General features: G+C 44.1%; 1 protein-coding gene across 1 annotated transcript in view; it reads left to right on the forward strand.

Moving 5' to 3' along the window:
• Positions 1 to 1570: 1570 nt before the first annotated feature.
• UBE2Q2 (ubiquitin conjugating enzyme E2 Q2) overlaps positions 1571 to 14190 on the forward strand; it is a 72452-nt gene continuing 59832 nt past the window's right edge. Inside the window, exons 1-2 of the mRNA XM_019503836.1 lie at positions 1571 to 1603; positions 2779 to 2910. Coding sequence (XP_019359381.1) covers positions 1571 to 1603; positions 2779 to 2910 — 165 coding nt within the window. The remainder of the gene's footprint in view (positions 1604 to 2778; positions 2911 to 14190) is intronic.

Raw genomic sequence — 14190 nt, forward strand, 5'->3', positions numbered from 1 at the left:
AGTTAAAAAAAAAAAAAAAAAGTGCTTAGTGAGAAACAACACAAAGCCACAGATATAGTATGCATTTGGACACTTCTGTGTATTTAGTGAGTTTGATGATTTAAAACCTAGCCTTGCAGTAGCGCTGAGAATTTTGATTTCAGTTAATAAACCATATGCAGGGTTTTTTCCTTTTTATGGCTGGTAAAATCATGTACCACTGCACTTGTAACTTGGAGTGGAGGTTTTTATGGGGTTTTTCAGGGAACTAAGTAAAAAGGCCTTACTTTTATACTGTGAAGCTGGGGGAATGGGAATGAAGTTGGTGATGTTTAGTTACTAAACAGTGAAGTCCAGCAATTGGTTGAGAAGTAGAATATGCAGCCTGGTCAGTGGCTGAGAGATCTTGGGTTTGAAACTTTGGGGACCTCTTTGTTTTGAGATGGAGATGTGCATGTCCATATAGACGTAGTTTGGAAATGGGGATGAGCAGACAAGGTAACAACTAACTTGCATGTCTTGGCTCCCTCTTGTAAAAGGATACTTAACACTGTACTTCACAAAGACTTCATAGATGATTTGAAGTGATGTCTTGGTATTTCAATACTCTTATAAAAGCCAGTATGTTAAGACATTTTAAACTTTAATTGCAGTTGTCTGACAGCAATAGGATACAACATTTTTTTTTTCTGAAATTTTTTTCCTCTTGTTTGCTGATTTAAGACCTAATTGTGACTTTTTTTTTTTTTGGTTCATTTGAATACGTGAGAGAATCTCCCAACCCTATTATGATTCCATAAACTGCAGCAGGTTTCTTTAAAAAAACAGGAATGCACAATATGTAGCCTTTGAGGGCAGTAAAGTACTAGTGACTTGCCAATGTTCTTTATTTAAACCGCTTCAGTAAAAAGAAGATTCAGAGAGCAAAACAGCAAATCCTTGTGGCACACCAGTTTATTGATTTATGCTTGTGCATCTGCATGTGTAGTCCAGTTTGCTCTTTGCATCCAATCAGATGCAGTCCTACTGATGTTAGCTCTTCATTGGAAAGAGTTATTTGCAAGTGGCCCTCAAAGTTTTTTGAGGTTTTTGTTTTTTTACCCTAGTTCTTAACAGTTCTGAGAACTAAAAAGATTGGGGGTGTGGGACAGTCCAAACTGCATTATATATAAGATATACTGTTAAAAGCTGAGTTACTGTATTTATAGTTTCCTCCCCCATTCAACATGGTCAGGGGAAGGAGGGACATGCAAGTTTAGTTGTTACCTTGTCTGCTCATCCCCATTCATATATACAAGGCTGAGGAAGGAGAAGCAGGCAGTAGCTCTGGCTCTGGCTCCAGCTCTGAACTGGACTCACAGCTGCAGCATCTGTGCACCCTGCTCTCCCTCCCTTTTCTTCTCCGCCCCCCGCCCCCCCAGGCTCCTTACCCTCAGTTGTGGCTCTGGCCTGGGGCACAGTGTATGCTATGGCTCCTGCCTGTGTGTAGTCAAGCAGCGGTGGTGGCAGCTCCAGTCCTGGCTTAGGCTCCAGCTCTGACCTGGGGCTAGATCCGGAGTCGGTGTGCGTGCCCTGGGCTGGAGCCGTAGCCATGTCTGAGGATAAGTGGCAGGGAAAAAGGGAGGTAAGTTACTTCCCTCCCTGCCATGGCATCCCCTGCTACAGCAATTTGCGGGGTGGGGGTATGAATTTAACATAAGCCTCCAATAATTAGATTTTAGATGGAGGACATTTGTTACAATTTTTCCTCATCTAACAGCTTATTATTTGGGGCTTGCCTTAAATTCAAAGTAGCTTTGGATTCAGGTAGATTTGGTAGCTTCTAAACATAAGACAAGCCAATTTTTAATGTTCTGGTAACACAGCTGTGTGTGTAATGTGCCTAAAATGTATTAGGCACTTGCCTAATTGAAAAATATATTTTGAGCTCAATTGATACCCTGAAAATCTTGTTGAAGAAAAGTTTGAGGCATGCTCTACAGAAGGTCATCTTTGCTCTGGAAGGCCTTCTACAAGCCTTAAGTTGCCAAAGCAAAAATTTTAAAATGGCTCTGGGGGTCTGGGTCTGGGAGAAATCTGGGTCTGGGAGGCGAAGTGTTGAATAGGCACTCGGGGGCTCTGAGGTGTAGTGTTGGAGAAGTCCTTGTTCCACAGTTAACAGGGCACCCCCTCCCCCGTTCTGTGGAAGTCTGAAGCTCTTAATTCTTAGTACCTCAATATTGATCCCTTTTCCACGAGCACTTTTGCTTATTTAAAGAGGGTTAAAGCATTATTCAGAAACAGGAAGTTGGGATGTAGGTATGGTGTTATTTAAACTCTTTATTTCAACAAGGATAAGTCTCACATGATTTAGTAGTAACTGCCTATACTAAACTGCTTGACTCTCTCTTTTTTTTTTTTTTCCCTGTGGTTCCTCCCCTACATCCTACCCATTTCATCTGGGTCTAAGCTTTCTAGCATCTAGGGAGGGAAGTAGTTGCAAGGGTCAGATGCTGGGGGAGTTAAATGGCCTGGCCTGCCCCTGCCACCCCACACACACCTTTTTACCCTCCCCACTTGCTCCCCATCCATCCCTACCACCAGCATTACACTTGTCCATTGTTTCAGAAGAAAAATAGAATGAAGTTTAATAAGCCAACAGAAATATACTTGAGTAATGAGTAGTAAGTTTGGGGTAGAGAAGCTGAAAGACACAAATAATTCCTTAAAAGCATTTTGTTCAAATTCTATCAATGCTACATATTATAGTACATTAAGATACAATGTGACTAATGCAATATTGCTAGACTACTGCTCTGAACACATCTTAACTATCTTTTATTACAGGAATCTTACCCTTCTTCTTCACCAATATGGTTTGTGGAATCAGATGACCCAAACCTGACTTCAGTGTTGGAGCGTTTAGAAGATATCAAGAAAAGCAATACTTTGGTGAGACGTTTAGTTTTTTCATTAGTCTGACTAGTAGTTCCCTAAGATGTCAAAAAAAACCCTTCTTTTTGGCTGCTCGTACTGCTTTTCACATCAGAAAGCAGATGGCACATTGATATCAAAGTGGCTCACCAGTAAACCCAAAAGATTCTGGTATGCGTGGGGTTTCTCATTTTTGGTTTGGTTTGTTTTTTTTAGATGACTTGAAACAAATATCTAGGAGAACTTGACAGTTTTGCTAATAATGTTGTAACTTGTGCTTGCTGAAAATGGTTACATGATAGTTCTCATATAAGGAAAAAAGTTAGGGTATTATTCATTGACTGCATTATACAAAAATTATAACTATTGGGACAAAACATTGTGCAGTTTTAGAACACTTGTGCTCCATACTTCAACTGGAACTGTGGTTCATGCAGCTGGGGAAACCTTCAGGTTCTTCCGACTTCCTTCTCATTTTCAGTAGGAAGGATTTTAACTGGTAACTCATCTCTGACTGACTGCATGTGTTTCAGGCTGGTGCTGCATTTCAAAATTGTCTTAAACTTGAGAGGAAAACATCACGTACGGATTCTGTCTCAGTCTAATATTCTAGAGTACAAGGTTTTTTTGTACCATTTTAAAGGTGTACAGCAGCATTAGTTCTGACTCGGGTGCCCTTGGTTATAATGATGAGAATGAAGTAAAGTGTTTTGACTTAACACCTCCTTCTACCCAAGGAAGGAATGGCTTATTTTCATACTTCTTGGAGGAAGATTTCAATGAAATGTACTTGGTCTCTTGAAGAAAAAAAGAAGAGCATTACAATACATCAGAGAGGAAACTGATGTGTGGTTTTACTACTTTAAAAAAAAATACAAAGATTTGGCAAGTTTCCTTTAAGCTAAACCACTGGTTTTCAACCTATGGACTATGTCTAAGGGTTCCACTAAAGATGACTACAATGAATCAAAAGTATGTGAATACCCACACTTAAAATTCAAAGGGGTCCACACCTTCATTCACAATTTCCAAAGGGGTCCTCAAATGAAAAAAAAGGTTAAAATCACTGGGCTAAAATATACTTAATTGGTTAAAATGAGTTGTCCTGTACCTTAAGGAACAGTCTTAGTTTTGGTCTTGTCAGAGTGTTCATCCTGCCACAGATATGAGAGAAAATATTAAGGTTCTTTAGGATACTAATTCCAAAACTAGTAATTGAACAACATTGGTTTATTCTGGGGAAAAATGAGGGATTTTAAAGTAATCACTTTTCCAAAGCATTTAGGAGTGTAATGTCAGTTATATGTGGCTTTTAATAATTTGGATGTAAAAAAATGCACAGTAAAAACTACCTCCAGTAGTACCTTTTTGCTACTTTACCTAGCCACTTCTGTTACCACAAAATCAACAACTGAACAGGAAATTACATATGCTTCACAGTAATTAAAAGGAATATCACCTTAATTACTTGGACTCCAGCAGGGTACATAATGCAGTCTCTGGGCTTCCCTTGCCTCCTTTGGCTTCACTTTCTGCACCTGCTCTAGGAGGTGGGGTAGTGCAGTGCAGCACAGCACGGGGAGCTGAGGGTGAGCTCAGTCATGTGGGCACCCATATGGGTGTACAATGCAGCAATAGGGCAGGAGATTGCTTGTGCAGCCCAGGGACCCATGGGGTATGTGGCTGCTGGTTGCTTAGATGTTGGACAGCCCTGGTATATATTGTTATGGCTGCTTACAAAGGTTTAAAAAAAAATTGCACACTTTATCAAAAGAAGCAATGTGGTAGCTCAACCCAGATCTGCAGTATCTGTATAGATCAGGTGCTTCAGTGGGGCTTTTTGGTGTTTTTATCAAAAGCCAATTCATTCGGCTATTGGATAAAAGCCTCACTAAAGCACTCAATCTATACAGATGTTGGGCAAGCCAGGTCCAGCTAACATGATGGCTGTTCTGGTTATGTGCTGGGCTGAGGATGCCAAGGTTAAAAATCCATTTTTTTTATTATTATTATTATTTTTTTTTTTTAACGTCTGTAAGCAGCCTGTGTGACTATTTTGCATCAAAGCATTAACTTATTACAAACTTGTGGATTACTATACTATGGAATTTGGTATGGTTGCACATGGAAATTTTTGGGTAGAATAAAACCCCAAAACATATTTCCCCCCTGCCCCCTCAATAGCTCTTGAGCTGATTGGACACTGAAGATAGAATTTCTGAATTAAGCTTAAAAAGCACAGAGGAAAAGAGGGGGCAGGGGCAGCAGAATGACTTCTCTTTAGTACCACCTGTCTGAGCTGTTGTCTTATGTTTTGTGAAATATGTAGCTTGGTTGACCATACTTCTAGCTGCCACTTTCAGGCCTTAAAAGCCTGAGGATAGAAACAAAGCGCAAATATGCAGGGCCCAGAAATAGCTGGAGCCTGTTGTGCCATGTTGTACTGCCTCCCTGTTGAATCTGAGACCACAACTGAGAAATGGGTTGGTGCATATATCCAGGATCATTTCAAGCAGCATACACTGAGTTGGGGATGTGCAGAGTGGGAGTGAAGAGGCAGGGCTTCTTTCTCAATGGAGGTCCAGGGTAGATCATGGGCTGGTCCAAGGCAGCTGAGTGGCTGAAGAATGTGTTTAAAATCTGTTTTGTTTTGTTTTTTTGTTGTTTTTTTTTTTTTCTTTCTTCTAACAGCCCCCCTTCCTATATTCCTGAACTTGCTTAATTTCTACTGCTTTTGAGGAAAGGGTCTGTTTTGTGTTGCAAGTGTGTGTCTGCTCTTTGAATAAAGAGGATCTCTGAGTAGATATATAGAGACTGGTGTATTTGCATTCTCAAAAAGGGCAGTTTCAAAAAAAAAAAAAAAAAAAGCAAAATTTACTTTCTTTTACTGGTTTCCCTGAGAGTGTTGTAGCTAACAGAACTTGTGCCTTCAGACTGCAGTAGGGATATAGGAAACAAAGTTGTCACTGCAGCAGTGTATTTATGAATGGAATAGTGTTTGGCTCTTACAGTAACTTTGATCACATTGCACATAGTGAGCATGTAGGTATGTATGTATATGTTAATAGGCAGCACTGTTTGTTGTTTCTAGAGTTGGCTCCAGTCTTGCTTGCTTATAATTTATCAGACATTAACTATTTGCTCTGAAAAATTCCCATGTTGGTAAGTTGCTGGAGGCTGCAAATTTTGGGAGTCTAAGGGAAACTGTGTTTTGCTCAAGTTTAAATCTTTGCAGGTTCTTCATGAGAAATGCTGATTTGTGCCTTCATACTTTTACAGCAAAGACTTGAAGTTTGGGCAGGATTTACCCTAGCATCAGCCATATGTCTTTTGTTATCCTTCTGAAAAATACTTGCTTGCATATACTCAATATGGCTTGTTAGATTTAATCAACTAAATTATCCAGAAGCAGTCTGCAGTGAGCATGCTCCAAGTGTGATGCAGAGGCTGGAACAGAACTCTCCCCAGCAGCTGGGCATCGCTATGATGTAGAAGTGAATAGGGAGAATCTCTTCTTTGGTGGTTATGCTAGCTAGGCATCATGAAGAAGGAAATACCAGAAGAAACTGATGGGAGATGATGCCAGTGGCAGCAGCTTAAGTGCTGGTTTGGTGGAGCAAAGAGGAAACATTGCAGAAAGGCTGTCAGATGGAGCAAGGGCACGGGTCCGCAACCTAAGCCCACTGTCTAAATCTGGCTCATGAAGAGACTGGATCTGGCCAGGGGCAGCTCAAGGAATGAGCAGCAAGCTCCAGCCTCAGCAGCAAAGGAGGCATCCCCAAGGTGCTGGCACCTGGCTTTATCTATTCCTTTGCAGCGCCTACTGATTGCCAGGGGAATGCTGCCTTATGGCAAGGGCTGGGTTGCAAGCAGCAGCCCACAGTGGCAAAAGGTTGCTAACCCCGGGCAAGGAGGTAGGTGCAGAAGGAAATAAGATCACTAAAACATGATTTGCTCAATATCTCCTGGCTTCATTTCAAAGTTCCAAGTCTCTTTCTTTATTTTTTGGTTTTTAGTAAATGTATGTGAAATCCAGAAACAGGCTTTCATTCCTCATTTTTAGCGGCTGCTCTGTGCAGAAAATGACCCTCTGCTGCTACTAGTTAATTCAAATGGTAGATCTGTACCCAAGGTGGGTGTTGATATAGTTTTTTACATAATGGGCTTGGTGTGTGTGTGTTAAGCAGAAAACCCTTTTGGGTTGTGTTTGGGGGTTTGTTTTTGTTTTACTTTTTTGAATCTTTAAAAAAAACATATTTGAAGACCTGACATAATGCATATGGACAGTGGAGTTGAATTAAGATTGCATGGACAACTCTAATTCTAGCATTTCCAAACTTAAATACTTGATGTATGATCTTTGAAAATTCTTTATAAGCATGAGGTTTTCCTGATGGGATAGAGCTTTGTCTGCATTTTTGAAGAAGTTCAAGTCATTTAAATCTCCCACTTCCTGGGGGGTTTTTTCTTGTGAATTTCAATATGCTGTCTTTCGTTTCAGTAAAGAATGCTTAATTTCAGTAGCAATCACTGCTGCTGATTATTTGAGAGGATGAAAACCTCATTCTGTTCCCCTAAAATTTCAGGGGCTAATCTTTGAGTCACAGGAGCTGACAGTGCTGAGTAGTGATATATAAGAAAGATATTCCCTCACCTTATCTACAGTGGTAGGATAACATTTAGAGCTGTATTGTTCTGTTCTCTGGCCCATACTGCTTGACAGTTGTGTAGGAAACATGTTTACAATGGGCCCAGCACATATATTAATATCCTAATTAAGATCTCTAAATCCCCTTGTGCTCTCAGACTGTGGAGATTTTCTACAAAAGTGTGAAAGAGTTTTTTGGTTTTTTTTTTTTTTGTTTTTTTTGTGTGGGTTAAGAGTTAATTTGGTACATAGTCACTTGCAAAATGTTAACACAGGAAACTGAAATTAATGTCTAAACACCTCTTGGAATTAAAACATTATCATGGCAACCACAAAAGCAACCAACTTCTCAGAACCCTTGAGGGCTTTTGAATAATTTCATCACTCTGGTCACTCCAGCACTTAGCATGTTTCTCAGGCAGACTGTTTTGTAGTGCTTCTGTGATGCTAGTGTTTTTAGAAGTCCTCTAGCTTTCCCCCGCCCCCCAAATCTCTTGATGCAAGATTGCTTCTCGGCTTCTTGTAGGCTAAGATCAAGTGTAGTTTTGCTGCACTAGTCTGTTGCCCAGCTAAGATCACTTTAGAATGGCTTTGTGTAGTACAGGGTGCAGACCTGCCCAATGCACTGTGGACATGACACCTTACGAGAAGCTACTATAGCTTCCCAGTGGGAGGCTACCATATTTCAAAGTATGTAAGTTGAGTTTTGAAGCCCAGTTTTTTCACTCTTAAAATTCAACCTTGATTTATACACTGTATCAAAATCTGCAGACCTTACTATCACTATGGAGACGCCACTTGGCCTGCAAGCGGCCCTGGGCTTGGCACTTCGCTGGCACGGCTCAGGCAGTGCCACTTGCAGGGGACAGGGCCAGGCTCAGCACCTCCATAATGCATTCACAAGGGATGAGGCCATGCCGGCCGAGCACTGAACTCGGTGCTGCTGGCAAGGGATGGGGCCAGGCTTGGCACTCAGCTGGTGCAACTGAGGCAGTGTCGCTTTCAGGGGACAGGGCAAGGCTCAGCACTTGGCTGGTACAGCCCTATTCCCTGTGAGCAGCTCTGTGGCACTTGTCCACCCTCGGGAGGGCGGTGGGGGAGGAGAGGAGGGGTGGCCTGCAGTGAGGGCGCACACGGTCTGGTATAAGGTGACCCCATATTTCTGATCCAGAAGGTTAGATTGACTGCCAGTGGATTTGTAAGCACCTGAAGCCCCAGGCTGAAGAGTCTGGGATGGAGGATACTTGCCAGTGATAACGCCATATGGACTTAAATGAATGAGTTCTGCTCAGTCGATAGGATTTGGAACAGATTTGGCTAATTCAGCCTGGAATGCAAACTTTAAAAAGAAACATGGAAAACCCTCTCTTGAGGCAAGGTTCTGCTAAAAAAATAAATGTTTCTAGTTGTACTGGCAAGGATCACTTGGGTAATTGTAATATCTTTTTACTGGACCAACTGCATGGTTGGGATAGTTAGACAAACTTTCACATGAAAGACATTCTTCCTATTGACATTTAAGCTTATTAAAATGAGTCTAAACAGTCAAGTATTGAAGCCAGTAATTCTCAAACTTTTTGCCATTAGAAGTTGGAGTGGGTAGGAGTTGTCAACCAAGGTCAGAGCCCTTTAAGGAAAAACTTCTGGTTCTAGCAGTACTTTCTTGAGGCTTCTTTGGTTTAACAAAGTTCCAGACTAGGGGTAGGCAATTGTTTGGGCCCATGGGCCTAATAAGGAGTTTTAATGAGCTGTCACAGGCCAGATCAGTACTCCTCCCCCTGCACACGCAACAACTTGCCAAAACTCTATATGTGGGGCAAGCAGCAGTGTTTGGGAATGGGGCAAGCGAGGCTGAGGTCACGGGGCTAGGCCCAGGGCAGAGCTGCAGTCCTTCCCACACACCCTGTGACGAGCACAGGATCCATGGACAAGGCTATGTAGGGAGCACCCTGCTGTGAGCCCTGCCCACAAGGCTGCTGGCCAATGTCCATGGTTCTGTGAGTGGGGACATGCAAGGTAAAGACCCAGGGCAGAGCTGTGATCTGCTCCCTGTACTTTCCTTCCTGGTGTGGGGTGGCATGTGCATGCGTGTTAAGGGGTGATGGCTGGGAGCAGGGTCATGTGCAGCTGAGCTAGCCCAGATGGTGTGGTCCATAGCTGTCTGCACGGCACTCTGCACGGAGCGGAGCCCCATCTGCTCCCCCCAGGACAGCCCTCACCATGCTCCTGCCCACGCTCACTGGCCCAGCCCCAGCCAGTAGTTACAGCTTACTGGCAGTGGTGCTCCTGGTGCAGCTATAGCTGCCTGGGTGCTACTTGGCTCCTCTCACCTCCCAGCAGTGGTTCTTCCTCCTCCTCTTGTCCCTGCTACACCACTCCAGGTGGTGGGGAGGGGAGGGGGAGCTGCAGCTGGGCCGCTCCTGCCATAGCACATGAGGCTCCAGCTCTAGCTTCCAGCTGCCTTCTACCCACTTGGCTGCCCACTGGTAGTTGCTCATTCTGCCAGGCAAGCAGAGTGAGTAGAAGGCAGCTGGGATCTGGATCCAGAGCCCAGCTGCAGTTCCTCTTACAACTTGGAGCAGGAAAGGAGGGGGAGCTGCTGCTGGAGGCAGGGGGAGCTGAGCAGCTACAGCTACACTGGGAGCAGGCCCACCAGAAACTGCGCATGGGCCAAGGTTGGCAGGCATGGGCAGGAGTGCAGCGCTGGCTTTCCCAGGCAGGGCTCAACCCCATGAGAAATACTGCAGGGGCAGCTGCTGACTGGATCCAGTCTGTTGGCAGGTGCCCCCCGTGGGCTGGATCCAATCAGTTGGCAAGCCAGATCCAGCCCGTGGGCCGTATTTTGCCCACCCCTGTTCTAGACTGTCTTCAGATGGAAAAAACAGAGATCAATACACAAGTGTCACTGTTGGCATGGCTGATATGCAATATACTTAAACCACCTTACAAAACTAAACATACCTAAAGCAGGGGTGCTCAACCTCTGGCCCACGCTACCATGTCATCTGGCCAATTTGGTGGCAAGCCACTCCTCCAAAACCAAATTTACGGGCCCTTGAGGAGCCCCAGGTCCCTGCATGTTGGATCTGACACCTGATCCTGGCACACAAGGCTGGGTGGGGACAGTGCTGGCCCCCCAGGACCCAGTCCTGGTATGTGGAGGGCAGAAGGGGACATTGCTGGCTCCCAGGACCCAGTCCTGGTACAGGGAGGGGATTGTGCCAGGCCCCGTGGCCTTATTTAGCTTGTAGATGGCCCAATCCAACTTGCAGATGGGCTCCACGCCACCCATCTGGCCTGTGGGGCCAAAAGGCTTGAGTACCCATGGCCTAGAACAGTATCCACCCTAGGAGTGCTTTACCAGAACTTCTGTCTGTCAACAAATTATACCTTGTCCTTGTAGCTGTGCCTCAAATATAACAAAACCACTTCTACAACCCAAATGAACTCACTACCTTTTTATGGTGGTAGTGGTATGTCTGTCTGGGCTTGTGCTGTATTTTCTCACTTATAGCACACCCCTTGATTTTTTTTTTGAAGGAGACCCTAAAGACGGAGTGAGTGGCAGCTCAGCAGAGAACTGAGCCTACCCCTGTGCCTCAGCCCAGTCCCACAAGCACACCATGATCAAGTCCATGCACAGAGTGTGACATGGCATGCTGGCTCAAGGGCTGCATGCCAGCTCAGACTTGGCATGCTGAGTCCAAAGCCACATGCTGGCTCTCGAGTACATGCTGGGTCTTACCCAGCCCACAACCCTGAAGCCAGCAGCTGGTCCCAGACTTGGCAGGTGAGGTGTGACCTGGCACATGGCTATGCAGCCAGTGCATGGGACTGGACTTAGCATGCCAGGTCTGGGGTATGTCAAGTTGGACCCAGCACACTTGGTCTGATCACAGACCAACCCCATACAGTAGCCTAATCTAACAAGCAGTTGGAGGGGATGGAACAGTGGCAACATTAATTGCCATGGCCCCCAAAGCCCTGGCAATTAATAATGCCTCCCTGCTCCCCCTAAGTACCCCCACCCAAAAAACCCCTTCCAAACCCATGGGGATCCCTTTTCCTCACAGTGTGCACCCCAACTTTCCCCTTCTGGTTTTCTGGGGAGAAAAGGTGTGGGTTATATGAAGAGAGATTGTATTTTCTTACATACCCTTAACAGTCATAGCTATTCTGACACTTAAGAATACCTATGATCTTGGGAAATGAGATGAGATAATGTAGAAAAACAAGTGTGCTGGTCTCTTGCTTATAAAATTGTTCTGACATCATGACAGCAAAACAGCGCAAGTAGAAAACTTGTGTGGATTGTTTTACAGCAGCATTATGGAAAAAGAGAAGGTATCTGACTGGAGGCAGGCTTTTTCCATAAGCATCTTACCTGGTATGGGAGTACTGATAGCTCAGCCTCTTTGGGAAGGTGTAAATGGCATGGTGCAGTGCTATGTAGAGATAAGAGGGGTAGTTCAGTTAAGGGAGTGGCAGTGCTGTGTTTATACATGCCCTTAGTTTTGAGCTGCTACACAAGCTTGAGGCCTAGCAAAACCTCTTGCAGCTAAGTGCCTAATTGCAATGGAGACTGTTTACTTCAAACTTTGCTCAGAAATAGTTTTCTTGAATTAGTAGCTGACTACTTAGTTTATTCAGGCTTCTCCAATACAGAGATTCATCTCAAAATAAACCTAACAATCAGAGCAGGGGGTTGGACTCAATGATCTAATAGGTCCCATCTGACCCTAGAAATCTATGAAATCAGTCTCTGGTCTGCATTGCCTTATTTGAAAGAAAGGTTAGGTACTCCAAATGGAAAGGTCATCTAGTGCAAGAGAATAGCTCTCTCTTTGATACTTTAGCTACTAGAAGAGTCAACATGGAAATTTACAAACAAGTACGCTGGCATTTTGAATTCAACATCCTAAATAATCTATTTCCAATTCCTACCTCGTGTTGGTAGCACAAGAAAATTTTACTTTATTTACCTGTTAGCAGAAGAAAGCTTACTACTGTACAAGTAACAGTGAAATAAAGATGTTACAAACTTAGCAAGCCATAATTGCCACAGCAGAATATAAAAAAAGTAGTGGTGACTTAGCAGAAGGAATAAGTGTTTTGAGAAATATAAGAGTAGGAGAATACTAGGAATAGCCATGTGTGCATAGGCACAGACTCTTTATTTTTGCTGGGAGTGGCCTAAGATGATGGACATGTGGAAAGTGTTATGCATTTCAGGTGACAGCCCTCTTCCCGAAGGGGCTGGGGGCCAGGGCCCTCGGACCCCCATATACTCTGCACGTGTGGGAATACTATGCGTTTGGGGCAGTAGGGGGGAGTGTCTTTTAGAGAGGGAGGTCTATTTCCAGCTTTGTCATGGCCTGTGTGACTTTAGGTGAGTAGTTCTAGTTAATGTCTGCTTCTGTATTTGTAAAATGAAGCTACTTGTCTACTGCATAGTATCGCAGAGTCCTGAATGTAAGAAAGGTGGAAACTTGCCCTGCTAGTGCCTGATTGAAGATCTTCTTTACAAGACTTGGATTCTGTTGGGGAAAACTCGTGAAGATGGGAATTGAGGAAGGAAAGTCAGGGAGTGGGTTTTCCCCTCTCCCCAGCTCCTTATCCTTACTATAACACACGTCTTTGCTTAAAGGAAAACGTTTTTTTTTTTTTTTTTTTTTCCCCCCCACTTCCCTAAAATCACTTCTTCCTTAGGCTTGCTATGAATAGTGTGGAAGAGCAAAGTAAAATAAAAACAAAAACACCCCAGCTTCTCAGAACTTGTATACAGCCATACGGTAGGGAGGGACTGCCAGATTTACCAAATTCCTTATAACCTTTCCAAAGGCTCTGGCTCTTGTATTCCATCTGATTAGCATGCTTAAAAAAAACCCCCAAAACTATAAATTTTATGTCCAAAAAATTTGAAATGGTAGTGACGGTTTCTGCTGCATTTTTGTGCTCCTGCTCTTGTTTCATGTATGCATATGCCACATGTGGTGAAGACGCCCATGAGAATATTTATTACTCCCCTGTTGGCTGTCTTAAGTACATTTTACCTGCTGTACAGTCTCCCTAAGAACTGAACACCTGAGAAGCTCAAGAGTTATGTTACTTTTTTCCTTTGAGAAAATTGGTAGCTCTCACAAGGAATGCGTATTTTCCCAGCTTAGGCTGCGAAGATCTTTGTTTCACATACCCTGTGTACTTCTAGATACCTGGTGGTAACCTGCATTATTCAAGAACTGATTCAAAATGACCTAGATAACTGACATACAAAGCAAAGTGTGGCAAAATATTATTTAATTTTTTTTTTTTAAGTATTGATATTGTAATTGCTTTTCTTGCCGGGGGCTGGGCTCAGAGCGGGCTGCAGCCACCCCATATTTTGCTGCCACTCTGCTCCCAGCCCTGTGCCACTGCCTGGCACAGCCGCAGCTTTTCCTGGCGCTTGGGTGGAGCAGGGACGTTCAGCCGGGGCTGTGCCAGGTGGCAGCACACAGCTGGGAGTGGAGCTGCGGCAAAATTTGGGGTGGTTGCAGCCTCCTCCAAGCACCACTGGTACCCTCTCTGCGCGCCAGGGACTAGGCTCAGAGCCCTGCACAGCGCCGGCTCCACCCTGCCCCGCATAGATCTGGGGGGCGTATGCCCCCCCC

Source organism: Gavialis gangeticus, unplaced genomic scaffold, assembly GCF_001723915.1.
Source record: "Gavialis gangeticus isolate Ggan-Ray unplaced genomic scaffold, GavGan_comp1, whole genome shotgun sequence".
NCBI lineage: Eukaryota > Metazoa > Chordata > Crocodylia > Gavialidae > Gavialis > Gavialis gangeticus.